The sequence below is a fragment of the Lynx canadensis genome, chromosome D3 (assembly GCF_007474595.2).
Source record: "Lynx canadensis isolate LIC74 chromosome D3, mLynCan4.pri.v2, whole genome shotgun sequence".
Taxonomy (NCBI): domain Eukaryota; kingdom Metazoa; phylum Chordata; class Mammalia; order Carnivora; family Felidae; genus Lynx; species Lynx canadensis.
The window spans coordinates 62,627,126-62,642,505 of record NC_044314.2 but is presented as its reverse complement, the minus strand read 5'-3'; the positions used below and the strand labels follow the sequence as shown (position 1 = coordinate 62,642,505).

Sequence of the window (15,380 nt, the reverse complement as noted above, 5' to 3'; positions counted from 1 at the left end):
CAAGGTCAAAGTTTCAGTAATCTAATATAATAACTGCTTCTTGCTATTTAAATTATTTCATGTAAACCTAACACTTAGCAACCATATGACAAATCATAGGACTTAGAAATCATATGATAAATATAGCAATTTGCATATAAGAGAAGGTAACCATCAGTAGAAGGCAACAGTAACTGACAAACTGCTACCACACAGAGAATTCATTTCTAATTCTCAAATGTTTGAATAAAACACACTCATTTGTAGGAACCAATGCAAGCAATACACTCTACAGTATCTTTTTAAATTTATTTATTTTGATAGAGTGAGGGAGCGTGTGTGAATGTGAGTGGGGAAGGGCAGTGAGAGAGGGAGAGAGAGAGAAACCCAAGCAGGCTCCACGCGAACAGCATGGAGTCTCACACGGGGCTCGAACTCACAAACCATGAGATCATGACCTGAGCCAAGATTAAGAGTCAGAGACTTAACCAACTGAGCCACCCAGGTGCCCTTCATACTGCAGTATTTCCTTTTTTTTTTTTTTTCTAAATATAATTTATTGTCAAGTTAGCTAGCATTCAGTGTATACAGTGTATATAGCTCTCGGTTTTGGGGGTAGATTCCCATGATTCATTGCTCACATACAACACCCAGTGCTCAACACCCAGTGCTCACCCCAACAAGTGCCCTCCTCAATGCCCATCACTCATTTTCCCCTGTCCCCCACCTCTGGTCCCCCCCCCCCGCCTCAGTTTGCTCTCTGTATTTAGAAGTCTCTTATGGTTTCCCTCCCTCCCTCTCTGTTTGTAACTATTTTTTCCCCTTCCCTTCCCCCATGGTGTTCTGTTAAGTTTCTCAAGTTCCACATATGAGTGAAAACATATGATATCTTTCTCTGACTGACTTATTTCACTTAGCATAATACTCTCTAGTTCTATCCACATTGCTGCAAATGGCAGGATTTCATTCTTTCTCATTGCCAAGTAGTATTCCATTGAATATATAAATCACATCTTCTTTATCCATTCATCAGTTGATGGAAATTTAGGCTCTTTCCATAATTCATACTGCAGTATTCCTAATAATACTAATGTACTTAGGTATTATTAAAAACTCTTTTGAGGGGCGCCTGGGTGGTGCAGTCGGTTAAGCGTCCGACTTCAGCCAGGTCACGATCTCGCGGTCCGTGAGTTCGAGCCCCGCGTCAGGCTCTGGGCTGATGGCTCAGAGCCTGGAGCCTGTTTCCGATTCTGTGTCTCCCTCTCTCTCTGCCCCTCCCCCGTTCATGCTCTGTCTCTCTCTGTCCCAAAAATAAATAAAAACGTTGAAAAAAAAATTAAAAAAAAAAAAAAACTCTTTTGAAAGTTTTAGACTGTTTAAAAATCTGAAGGAATGCAATGATTAATACAGGTTACATTATACCAAAGAAATGACACTTAGCAACCATATGACAAATCATAGGACTTAGAAATCATATGATAAGGGGCGCCTGGGTGGCGCAGTTGGTTAAGCGTCCGACTTCAGCCAGGTCACGATCTCGCGGTCCGTGAGTTCGAGCCCCGCGTCAGGCTCTGGGCTGATGGCTCAGAGCCTGGAGCCTGTTTCCGATTCTGTGTCTCCCTCTCTCTCTGCCCCTCCCCCGTTCATGCTCTGTCTCTCTCTGTCCCAAAAATAAACGTTGAAAAAAAAAAAATTTTAGAAATCATATGATAAATGATTTTTCTTTGGAAAAAACGCAAAGTCAAACACAATTTAAGAACAATGGAATTGTATTTTAATACTTACTGATCCCAGGCACACAAACAACATGGCCTTCTTCAGACTCTTTGTGGATTGTTTCAGAATTTCCTGAAGAGTGTGAGCCATGGGAAGTCAGAGAGCTGTTATTTTCTGATTGAGATTTATAGTTTAAGCTACCATTTTCATTTGCCTGTTTAAAAAATAACTTAGTTGTATTATTTTTTTAATTAAAAAAAAGTTTTTTAGGGGAAAAAGATGAGAAGCAGAGAATGACTTCTTGACAAAAGGATGCCAGGTAATTAATAACATAGAAGGAACTGGAAACATCACCAGTATAACCACTACAGGAATAATTGTTTCTAGGAGGCCTCAGCAATAATACTAAATCCAGTTGGCAAAAGGTTCTTGGGGAATAGAAAGCTCACAGGGCCTTAATGTGTCATCCCCAGATTATTTCTTGATAACAAAGGAGCAAAGAAAGGCACTTACACAAAGAGACAGCTAGCCAACACCACATTAACCGAGATTATCAAACACAACATCACTAAGAGTTGGACAAAGAGACTCCCATGTCTCCTGATGTAATACAAGGAGAAGCACACAATATCCTTATGTTTAATCTTAACCTGTTCACAATGAACATGCTTAATTTGAATTGTCAAAATGTTTAATCTAATCAGTAGGAGGAAAAGCAATCAGACATACCTAGTTTACGAGTCATTTTACAAAAAAGGCCTAGATTTTACATAACTTTAATGACATGGAAGAACTACAAATCAAAATACTAAAGAAACATGACAACCAAAAGCAACTGTAATCGTTGATTAAATCCTGATTCAAAAACAATAAAAGTAAAGGGCATTTTAGAGGCAACTGGGTAAATGTAAATGAATACGGACGATATATCCATTTATATTACTGTATCAAAATTAGATAACAGAATTGAGATTATGCAGGAAAATATCTTTATTTGCAGGAGATAAATGTCAAAGTATTGGGGTGCCATGTCAAAATATCTGTACATGCCTCTCAAATGATACAGGAAAAAAGTATTCATGGAGGGATAAAGAAAATGTAAAGATGGCCAAATGTTAACAACTGGTTGATCTGGAGAAGGGGAATACACATACATGTTCATTGTAATATTCTTCCATTTTTCTGTAGATGAAGAAAAAGTAAGAAGCAGGAAAGGATGGGCAAGGTATTTCTCATAACTTTCTATCCAGAAAAACAGAAACCAAAGAAAACCAAATTTTGTGTTTTATGGTAATATATAAAGGGACCCGTAACAGTTTTCTAAAGTCAAATTTCTGAAAAACCATAAGACTGGAACATACCTGAAATGGATCATTTGCACGTAATTTAAAATCTTTTTCTGGGCATTCTTGTCCTTCTAGGTCTTCATATAACATTCCTGGAATAGCCAGTTGCTCAAAATAAGCCTCCAAATGTTCATCATAAAACTCTTCATCATCAATATCGTCATCTATCGGTAAAATGGGAAAAAAATAGGAAATTTTTTAAGGTACTGACTGAACTATAAATAATATTTAATCAAAAAGGTTGATAAAGACTTCTGAGGAAGAAGACAGAGTAGGAGGACCCTAAGTTCAACTAGTTACATGGATACAACTAGATAACACCCACATCAGTGTGAATAACCCAGAAAAGGATCCGAAGACTGGCACAACAAACACTCCACAGCTAAATGTGGAGAAGAAGCCACATCAAAGAGGGTAGGAAGGGCAGAGACATGGTCAGGAGCTAAATGAACCCATTGGATAGTCTGCAAAAGGGAGGGACTCTAAGGGTGCAGAGGGATTTCACAGGTTCTTAACAATCACTAGGGCATAACACCTGGAACTTTAAAAATCAGCAGGCTCTGCTCTAGCAGAGCCAGGAGGGCAAGAGGAAACGGAGTCCCTGCCTTTTAAATGACAGCACAACAAACAGCCCTGCAGAGACACAACACAGAAGCAGCAGTTTGAAACGGTATGTGGAGGGAGATGTGGGAACTAATTCTGATGCATTTGCTAGGCAGGCAGGGATCATTGGGACACTTCTCCAGAAAAAAAAGGAGCTGACAGGTGCCATTTCCCTTCCCTGCTCCGCAGCTTAAATACACAAACACCTGTGGGGACCAGTGGGGTGAAGATGCTAACAGTGCGCCCCGCATTCTCCTGTGGACACACCTCTTCCAATACACTTTTGCCAGAGCCCACCCAAAGTAGTGCCACAAGTCTGGCAGTATGCAAGCAGCCCTGATAGGGGCCAGCACCACTCCAAAGTGACTCCTGCCCCAGGAAAGGAGAAAGAAAACCACACACACTGGTCAGATTGTGGTCCTGACAGTGGGCTGAGGGCAGACAGCTGATCTGACTGCAGACCTACCCACCAACAAAAGCTTCTCAGAGGACAATACAGGGAAAGCACCTTGCAGTTTGATGTTACCACAGCTCTGGCAAATGCCTATTCTGACTCAACTCAAGCCCAAGGCAGTGCAGAGTGGCCCATTACAACATGGGGAATAAACCCCGCCCAAAACAGACAAAGAGAAACTCTGCAGATGACTGCACTGAAGGCAAAAGTGGCTTGACCACAACAGCAGGATACACACAACACACACAGGAGATGCCCCTAAGTGGCAGGTTCTGGTGAACAGGGGACACTGCACTGTAACACACTAATGACCTCTTCTTCATAAGGCCACTACTTTCAAGAGCAAGAGATGTAGCTGACTGTTGAACCACATAGAAACAGACACAGAGAGTTAAATGAAATGAGAAGACAGAGTAATATGTCCTAAGTGAAAGAACAGGACGAAATCACAGCAAAGACCCAAGCAAAAGGGAGATAAGTAATATTCCTACTGAGAATTTAAAGTAATGGTCATAAATATATGCACTGGGGGCATCTGGGTGGCTCAGCTGGCTTAATGACTGACTCTTGATTTCAGCTCAGGTCATATATCTCACAGTTTGTGAGCTTGAGCCCTGCATCAGGCTCTGCACTAACAGCATGGAGCCTGCTTGGGATTCTCTCTCTCTGCCCCTCCCACACTCGTGTTTTCTCTTGTTCTCTCGCAAAATAAATAAATGAAACTTTAAAAAAAGAAGATACACAAAGGACTAGGGAAAAGAGTGGAGGACATCAGTGAGACACTTAACAAGGGAACAGAAAACATAAAAAAGAACCATTCAGAGATGAACAACTCAATAACTAAAATTTAAAATACACTAGATGGAATAAATAGACTAGGTGAAGCAGAGGAACAAATTAGCAACCTGGAAGGCAAAGGGATGGAAAACAAGCTGAACATTAAGAGAGAAAAAATAATAATAATAAAGTGAAAATAGACTTATAGAACTCAGCAACACCATCAAACATAATGACATTTGCATTATAGGGAAGGAGAAGAGAAAGAAGAGAGAGAAGGAAAAGAGAGAGAAAGGGGGGAAGAAAACTTATTTGAAGACATAATGGCTCAACACATCCTGAATCTGGGGAAGAAAACAGAAATCCAAATCCAGAAGGCACAGAGAGCCCCCAACAAAATCAACTCAAGAAAGTCCACACCAAGACACATAGCAACTAAAATGGCAAGAAGCAGTGATAAAGAGACAATTCTAAAAGCAGCAGGAGATAAGAAAACAGTTCCATACAAGTTCCATACAGTTCCATACAAGAGAAACCCTATAAAACTATCAGCAGATTTTTCAGCAGGATTTTGCAGGCCAGAGGGACTGGCATGATATATTCAGTGTGCTGAAAGGAAAACACATGCAGCCGAGAATACTCTATTCAACAAGGCTATCATTTAGAATAGAGAGAGAGAGATACAGTTTCCCAAACAAAACTTAAAGGAACTCAAGACCAGTAAACCAGCCCTACAAGAAATGTTAAAGGTAACTCTGAGTAGAAAGACTTATATATAGGAGTAAGGAAAGCACGTAGCACAAAATCAGTAAAAATAAATGTATCTATAAGAATTAGTCAAGTGACTCACAAAATAAAAGGATGCAAAGCATGACACCATATACCTAAAATGTGGAGGGAAAAGGAGTAAAGAATGGGTTAAAACTTAAGTGGCTATTAAAATAAGAGATTGCTATATGCAGAAAATATTATATACAAACCTAATAGTAACCACAAATCAAAAATCAATAATAGATATTGAAATAATGAAAAGAAAGGAATCCAAATACATCACTAAAGAAAGCCAGCAAACCATGAGAGGAGACAGCAAGAGAAAGAACAGGGAAGAACTACATAAACAGACATAAAACAAGTAACAAAATGGCAATAAGTACATACCTATCAATAATTACTTTGAATGTAGATGGACTAAACATTCCAAAAGACACAAAAAGTGATGGAGTAGATAAAAAATGTAAGACCCATCTACATGCTGCCTTTAAGAGACTCATTTCAGACTTAAAGAAACATGCAGATTGAAAGTGAAGGGAAGAAGTATTTCTTAAACAAATGGAAGTGAAAAGAAAGCCAGGGTGGCAATACTTACTGGGACAAAACAAAGACTGTAAAAAGAGAAAAAGAAGGACACTATGTAAACATAAAGGGGACAACCCAACAAGAAGATATAACAATTAGAAATATATATGCATCTACCATGGGAGGACCCAAATACATTAAGCAGCTGAAAATAAACATACAGGAAGCAATCAACAGTAACACAATAATAGTAGGGGACTTTAACACACCACTTACAGCAATAGGCACATCATCCAACAGAAAATCACCAACAGTGACTCTAAAAGATACACTGGACCAGATGATCTAATAGATATATTCGGAACATTCCACCCTAAAACAGCAGAATACACATTCTTTGCAAGCACACATTCTCCAAAATAGATTACAGATTAGACCACAAAACAAGTCTCAACAAATTCAAAAAGACTGAAGTTATACCATGCATCTTTTCTAACTACATGCTATGAAACTAGAAATCAAACATAAGAAAATATCTGGAAAGAACAAAAATACATGGAGGTTAAATAACATGCTACTAAGCAATGAATGGTTCAATAAAGATATCAAAGAAGAAATCCAAAAATACACTAACAAATGAAAATGGGAATACAACATTCCAAAATCTTTGGGATCCAGCAAAAGCTGTTCTAAGAAGGAAGTTTATAACAATACAGACCTATCTGAAGAAGCATGAAAAATCTCAAATAAACAACTTAACCTTACAAATAAAGGAGCTAGAAAAAGAAGAGCAAAATCCAAAAACCAGTCAAAGGAAGGAAGTAATAAAGATTAGAGCAGGAATAAATAAAAGAGAAACTAAAAAAATAGAACAGATGGATGAAACCAGGAGCTGGTTCTTTGAAAAGATCAACAAAATTGATAAATCTTTAGCAGGACTCATAAAAAAAGAGAGAATGGACTCAAATCAGGAATGAAAGAGGAGAAATAACAACCAACACCACAGAAATACAAGGGATTATAAAAAGAGTATTATGAAAAGTCACATGCCAACAACCTGGACAACCTAGAAGAAATGGATAAACTCATAGAAACATATAACCTCCCAAAAGTAAATGAGGAAAAAATAAAAATACCGAACATACCAATTACCAGCAATGAAATTGAATCAGTAATCAAAAAACTCCCAACCAAAGTCTAGGACCAGACAGCTATCAATTCTATCAAACATTTAAAGAATAGTTAGTATCTATTCTTCTCAAATTACTCCAAAAAATAAAAGAAAAAAGAAAGCTTCCAAATTCATTCTATCATTACCCTGATACCAAAATCAGATAAAGACACTATAAAAAAAAAAAAAAAAAAAAAAAAAAAAAAAAGAGAACTACAGGGCAATATCTCTGATGAACAGAGACACAAAAATCCTCATATTAGCAAACTGGGTCCAATAATATATTTAGAACAATATTTCACCACAATCAAGTGGAATTTATTCCTGGAATGCAAGGATGTTTGATATTCATAAATCAACCAACATGATATATCACACTAACAAGAAAGGATAAAAACCATATGATCATTTCAGTAGATGCAGAAAAAGCATCTGATAAAGTACAGTATCCATTTACAATAAAAACCCTCTACAATGTAGGTTTACAGGGAACATACCTCAACATAATGAAGGCCATATATGAGAAGCTCATAGCAACCATCATACTCAGTGGGGGAAAACTAATGAAAGCTTCCAAGGTCAGGAACAAGACAAAATGTCCACTCTCACCACTTTTATTCAACACATGACTGGATGTCCTAACCACACCAATCAGACAACAAAAAGAAATAAAAGGAATCCAAATTGGTAAGGAAGAAGTAAAACTTTCACTATTTGCAGATGACATGATATCATATGTAGAATACCCTAAAGACTCCACCAAAAAACTATCAGAACTGATAAATGAATTTAGTAAGGCTACAGAATACAAAACTGATATACAGAAATCAATTGCATTTCTATACGCTAATAAAGAAGTAGCAAAAAGAGAAATTAATAACCCCATTTACAACTGCACCAAAAATAATAAAATACCTGGGAATAAACTTAGCCAGAGAGGTGAAAGATTTGCACTCTCAAAACTGTAAAACACTGATGAAAGAAACTAAAGACACAAATGGAAAGATCTTCTAAACTCACGGACTAGAAGAACAAATACTATGTGCATACTACCAAAAGCAATCTACAGATTTAATGTAATCCCTATCAAAATACCAATAGTTATTGTTCACAGAACGAGAACAAATAGTCCTAAAATTTGTATGGAACCACAAAAGCCCCTCAATAGCAAAAGCAATCTTGAAAAAGAATAACAAAACTGGGGGCACCTGGTTGTCTTAGTTGGTAGAACATATGACTCTTTATCTCAGAGTCCTAATAAGTTCAAGGCCCACAGTGGGTGTGGAGCCTACTTAAAAAATATAATAAAACTGGATGTATCACAATCCCAGGTTTCAAGATTCACAACAAAGCTATAGTAATCAAAACAGTATGGTACTGGCACAAAAACAAACACATAGATCAAGAGAACAGAATAGAAAGCGCAGAGGGCACCTGGGTGGCTCAGTCAGTTAAGTGTCCAACTCTTGATTTCGGCTCGTCATGATCTCACAGTTCATGGGTTAGAGCACATAGGGCTCTGCGCTGACAGCATGGAGCCTGCTTAGGATTCTCTCTCTCCCTCTCTCTCTCTCTCTCTGCCTCTCCCCTGCTCATGTTCTCTCTCTCTCTCTCTCTCAAAATAAATGAACTTAAAAAACAAACAAAAAAAAAGAACAGACAGCCCAGAAGTAAACCCACAATTATATGGTCAATTAATCTTCGACAAAGGCAGCAAGAATATGTAATGGGAAAAAGACAAGTCTCTTCAATAAATGGTGTTACGAAAACTAGACAGCAACATGCAAAACAATGAAACTGGACCAATTTCTTACACCAGGGTCCTAAATGTGAGACCTGAAACCATAAAAATCCTAGAAGAGAGCACGGTGGGTTATGTCTCTGACACTGACCATAACAACTTATTAGATATGGTGTCCTCAGGCAAGGAAAATAAAATAAAAAATAAACTATTGAGACTACATCAGCATAAAAGGCTTCTCAACAGCAAAGGAAACAATCAACAAAATATCTGAAAAAGGGGTGGTATCCAAAATATATATAGAACTAATACACAACCAAAAAAACAATCCAATTTTTAAAAATGGGCAGAAGACCTGAACACACATTTCTATAAAGAAGACATACAGATGGTCAACATACACATGAAAAGATGCTCAACATCACTCATCATCAGGTAAATGCAAATCAAAACCACAATGAGATATATGACCTCATACTTGTCAGAATGGCTAAAATCAAACACACAAAGACAACAAGTGTCGGCAAGGATATAGAGAGAAAAGAACCCAGTGCAAACTGCACTGCAGCCACTGTGGAAAACAGTATGCAGGTTCCTCAAAAAATTAAAAACAGAACTACCCTCTGATCCAATAATCACACTACTGGGTATTTACCCAAAAAATACAAAAACACTAATCCAAAGGGAGACATGCATCCCTGTTTATTGCCTCATTATTTGCAACAGCCAAATTATGGAAGCAGCCACAGTGTCTACGGATAGGTGAATGGATAAAGAAGATGCAGTTCACACACACAGGAATATGACACAGCCATTAAGAAGAATGAAATCTTACCATTCACAATGATGTGGATGGAACTAGAGTCTATTATATTAAGTGAAACAAGTCTGTCAGAGAAAGACAAATACTAAATGATTTCATTCATATGTGGAATTTAAAAAACAGAACAGATGAACATAGGGGAAGAGGGGGGAAAAAAGAGTGGGGGGCAAACCATAAGAGACTCTTAACCATAGAGAACTAAGCGTTGATGGAGGGAGAGGAGAGGGGCTAGGGTGATGGGCATTAAGGAGGATACTTGTTGGGATGAGCACTGGGTGTTAGTGATGAACCACTAAATTCTATTCCTGAAACCAATATTACACTATAGGATAACTAACTAGAATTTAAATAAAAACTTGAAACAGAAAAAAAAAGAAAAAATCAAAAATAAATACATACATAAAAATCTAGCCTACTAAAACAAAGATCTATATAAACTCAATCTATGATTCCTTATTCACAATTCCATAATCCAAAATATCTAAAAATTGTGGCAGCAAAACCTGTCCTTAATTTATAATTTGTATTTATCCCAATCAGTTAGTTCATCAGCCTGACCTTCAAAGCCATGAATAATTTGGTCCCTTCCTACCTGAGTTTGTTCCCCAATTTAGCCTCCTACAAGTGCTGTAAACCTGCCACACAAAATCACAAGAGTTTGGCTAGTCTCCAAACATGGTCTAAAATGCTCCTACCTTAGGGCCTTTACAAGAAGCTATTCCAGCTTCCTGAAATATACTTCTCTTCCCAGATCCATGTTAGGCCTATCACAGGTCTTTTCAAGAAAGAGGAAAAAATGCATCACCCTTTTTAAAAAAATTTTTTTTTTAATGTTTCTTTATTTTGAGACAGAGAATGAGTATGCATGCACATGCACAAGGAAGGGACAGCAAGAGAGGGAGACAGAAAATCCAACGCAGGCTCTGTGCAAGTCAGACGTTCAACTGACTGAGCCACCCAAGCGCCCTGCATCCTTTTCTTTTCTTTTTTTCAATTTTTTAATATTTATTTATTTTTGAGAGGGACAAACAGAGAGTGAGTGTGAACAGGGGTGCGGCAGAGAGAGAGGGAGAAAGAATCCAAAGCAGGCTCCAGGCTCAGCACTGTGAGCACAGAGCCCAAAGCAGGGCTCAAACTCACGAACTGTGAGATCATGACCTAAGCCAAAGTCCGATGCTCAACTGACTGAGCCACCCAGGCGGCCCACCTACATCCCCTTTTAATAAGGCTTCACAGCTACCTTCCTCAATATCAGAACTCATTTGTTACCCTCCTACAATTCCTGTACAATTTGTACTGTTGACACACATCTGATGTAGTCAGAAGGTTGGCTGTGCATCTCTGTTCTCACTTGGCAAAACTTTCAGAGAGCAGAGGCTAAATATTTCATTGTTCCCCCAGTTTCTTAACATAGTGCTTTATACTCTGGTCTCTAATGATAGTAAACTGAGGAATGAGGTAAATCATACCAGGATTCATAATAAATAAGTTTTGAAAAATCCCATCACTCAACAGAAGTGACCATTTGAGTATAGGTATGGAGGAGATGAAGAAGAAGGCAAAGAAACAAAAAGCTGGCAATGATTACTGAAACAAAGAAGCAGAAAGACATGGAGCAGCAAGGTAAGGACTAGGAAAACACAAGTCACTTTACAGTACCAGAAGAATCGTCCAAGCTTGTCAGTGACATAAGTTTCTCATTTTCTAATAAACTAGTGTGGCTTAAGTCATTGTTTGGATTCTTGTCTTCAAATTTCTTTCCAGCATGAGCAACAACAATCTGTAAGAAATAAAATGCAAGTAAGAGAAGCAAACTCATTTCTTTGAAGACCACAGCACAAGGTTACAAAAAAGACCGCCAATGTGCTCACTCTGTGTAATTCACAATTTAGGTAATAAGGGCTAGCTGTTTTATTATGAATCAATAACTTTCTTCCTGCCCCCATGCCACCTTCCTTCCCTGGCCCACCCAATGACACACTTAAAATTTAACGTCTTAAATTGTGTGAACGATGCTCGAGGACCTAATATTCTAGTCAGTATACAAATACCCAGATGAATTTGAACACAAGGCTTGCTTTGGATTCCACAGCTTACATTGGAATCACAGATTTTTCTGTTCCTCAACCCAAGAACCACATAACCCTAAGGGCACACAGCAGTTTGCTAAGGGCATTCAAAGTCCAGAATAAAAGTTGATGTTGCCTTCTAAGTATCAATTTTATTTCACAATCATATTAATTATGTATCAGACAATACCATCTTTAAAATTAGATTGCAAAATGCATAGCAATTTTTAAGACAAAAACTTGGCCTCTCTGTGCAATTGCATACTTGCAGAGAACAGTGCTGAATTATGCTCATAAAAATCTAAAGATGTGGAATCTAAAAAAAACACAAATGAACAAACAAAAAACAGACTCAAACACAGGAACAAACTGGTGGTTCCTGGAGGGGAGAGAGTAGAAGGATGAGTGAAACAGCTGAGTAAGTAGTCCAAACTTCCAGTTATAAAACAAATAAGTCACAGAGATGATGAGTACCACATAGAGAATACAGTCAATAATATTGTTGTAACTTTGGATGGTGACAGAGGATAATTACACTTCTGGTGGGGAGCATTTATAAGCACAGAATTGTTGAAGTGCTACACTGTATACCTGAAACTAATATAACACTGTATATCAACCACACTTCAATTAAAAATAAAAAGGAGCTTATTCTCACCACTCCCTCCCCCGCACACACAAATCAAATGTATTAGTAGTTCCCTCTGGTCTACATTTTCTAATATATTTATTTTCCTCCTGCTCTCACTTCATCATCTCCTTTTTAGCAAGTATCTTATATTTCTATACTTGTTTTGCTGCTTTCCAGTTTTATGGTCCCTCTCTTACCATCAATGATTTCTAATACTTTTAGGAAGTCAATTCTTCAACAATCCTAAAAATAATAAATTTCCTATCATAAAGAAAAGTTATAGGGGCACCTGAGTGGCTCAGTCAGTTAAGTGTCCAATTTTGGCTCAGGTCATGATCTCACAGTTCATGAGTTCAAGCCCCATGTCGGGCTCTGTGCTGAGACAGCCCAGAGCCTGGAGCCTGCTTCAGATTCTGTGTCTCTCGATCTCTCTCTCTCAAAAAAGAAAGAAAGAAACATTAAAAAAAAAAAAAAAAAAAGAAAGAAAGAAAAGAAAGTTATGGTCTCTCCCTTTAGAAACCATGTCTTCTAAATGTTCAGGAAATCATGCTTTCTGACTTAATTTCAATTTGACTACACCTGAACTTCCTCAAAAAAGCATCTCTCAAATTTGAAAGTTATTAGTAGTTATTTATACATAAGGAGCAAATATATAGAACAGGGGTTCACAAACATTTTCTGTAAAGAGTCAGCTAGCAAAGTATTTCAGGTTTTATCAGCCTTACAGTCTCTATCACAACTTCTCAACTCAGCTGTTGTAGCACAAAGCAGCCCTAAATAATACAGAAACAAATGGGCATGGCTGTGTTCCAACAAACTACAGAAACAGGCAGACTGGATTTGGACAATAAGCCACAGATTGCCAACCCGTACATAGCACAGAGAAATAACTCTTTAGAACTTTTTGTTTATATTATATATTTAAAAAAAACTCATAAATATGAGACTCCAAACCTGAAATCCCTGCTAACCATTTATGTTGGACTTGGAACTGTTTCTCTGCTTAGTGCCCCTTCCTTTGAGGAGCGCATCTCTTTCTACATCACATGGACCTGGTGGGGTAGTCAGCCACACTCCACTCTGTGCATATATATAGACACTGAGGCATATGTACATACATATGTGTGTGTGCATGCACACACACACACACATACACACACACACACACAGAAGTGGACATAAGTCCAGGCTCAACAGAGTGTTTTATTCCAATCTAACCCCTTGGCACAGTGATTTACAAAAAGGAGAACACATGACCCAAGTGATCTCATTAGAACTGTCGTCTTTTTCTTTTTTAATTCATCCTTAAAGAAAGATCATGGTCTTCTTTTTTGATCATAAATGTTAAGAATGAAGCAGGGGGGTGGGGGGGTGGAATCTGGGTGGCTCAGTCAGTTACAGATCCTAAGCGTCCAACTCTTGATTTCAGCTCAAGTCAAGATCTCACAGTTCATGAGTTTGAGCCCTACATCGGGCTCTGTGCTGACAGTGCAGAGCCTGCTTGGGATTCTCTCTCCCTCTCTCTGTCTCTCCCCTGCTTGTGCATGTGCACGCTTGCTCTCTCTCTCTTGCTCTCTCTCTCTCTCTCTCTCTCTGTCTCTCAAAAATAAACTTGGGGCACCTGTGTGGCTCAGTTGGTTGAGCATCCAACTTCAGCTCAGGTCATGATCTCGTGGTTCATGAGTTTGAGCCCCGCACTAGACTTGCTGCTATCAGTGCAGAGCCCGCTTTGGATCCTCTGTCCCTGTCTCTCTCTGCCCCTCCTGTGCTCTTGCTCATTTAAAAAAAAGTGAGGGGTGCCTGGGTGGCTCAGTTGGTTGATTATCCAACTTCAGCTCAGGTCATAATCTCATGCTTCGTGAGTTTGAGCCCCACATTGGACTCACTGCTGGCAGTGTGGAACCCGCTTCGGATCCTCTGTCCCCCTCTCTCTGTCTGTCCCTCCCACCCTCCTGCCTCAAAAATAAAACAAAATTTAAATGAATAAACTTGAGAGAGAGAGAGAGAGAGAGAGAGAGAGAGAGAGAGAGAAACCCTTACCTTCCCAGAGCCATCATTGCAGAGAGAGCCAGCAAGGATTTCAGCAGAGGTGAAATCCTGATAACACATGAGGCTCTGGACCAGCACTACTCAATTCCTAGTTACTTGAAGGAGTAACATGGCTTTCTACTACTTACAAGTAAGAGACCTCTAATATCACTACTATTTAGCACTTACACATGTGAGATAGGAACTTTTACTCTCCCAGTAACACTCCAAAAATTGATTAACATGTAAACGATTACCTTGTTCTCCTTATTATTCGTCCATGATTGTAAACAAAAATCAATAGGTGAGTCTGTTGGAGAAAACAAAAATAACTGAGACCAAATTATTTTATCAACTAAATACCCAACAATTCCTAAACATAGCAAATTAATGAACTAAACATTTTTTCCCTTTAAGGAGAATAGAGCACTTTTAAATGATGGTATAGGAACTTATCATTTGATCAGTTAAATTAAAACACTGTCAGGGTGGGGAAGTATAAAAAATTATACATATGCCAAAAAAAAACTTGAGCATGAATCTAATCAAGCCTTTTAAGCAAACTTTTGCTTTACAGAGGATACAGGAACAGAGAAACAAGAAAAATGACAGCATGACTAAGCATATGGAAAATCTACAGGGTGACTGACCTAGTCAACAGGCACTGACTAAAGAGACACAACAACAAATATACCACAACATAAGGTAATCTTCCTTGGACACCAATTCAAGCAAACCAACCTGGA

At 38.3% G+C, this 15,380-nt stretch overlaps 1 protein-coding gene across 2 annotated transcripts in view; it reads right to left on the bottom strand.

Moving 5' to 3' along the window:
- The window catches only part of CEP192 (centrosomal protein 192), a 138,777-nt gene that overhangs the window by 104,970 nt on the left and 18,427 nt on the right, over window positions 1-15,380 (bottom strand). For both annotated transcript variants that reach the window (XM_030336254.2, XM_030336256.2), the window contains exons 6-9: window positions 14,892-14,944; window positions 11,566-11,686; window positions 3,057-3,205; window positions 1,765-1,909 (exon numbers count right to left, since the gene is read on the bottom strand). In XM_030336254.2, coding sequence (XP_030192114.1) covers window positions 1,765-1,909; window positions 3,057-3,205; window positions 11,566-11,686; window positions 14,892-14,944 — 468 coding nt within the window. The remainder of the gene's footprint in view (window positions 1-1,764; window positions 1,910-3,056; window positions 3,206-11,565; window positions 11,687-14,891; window positions 14,945-15,380) is intronic.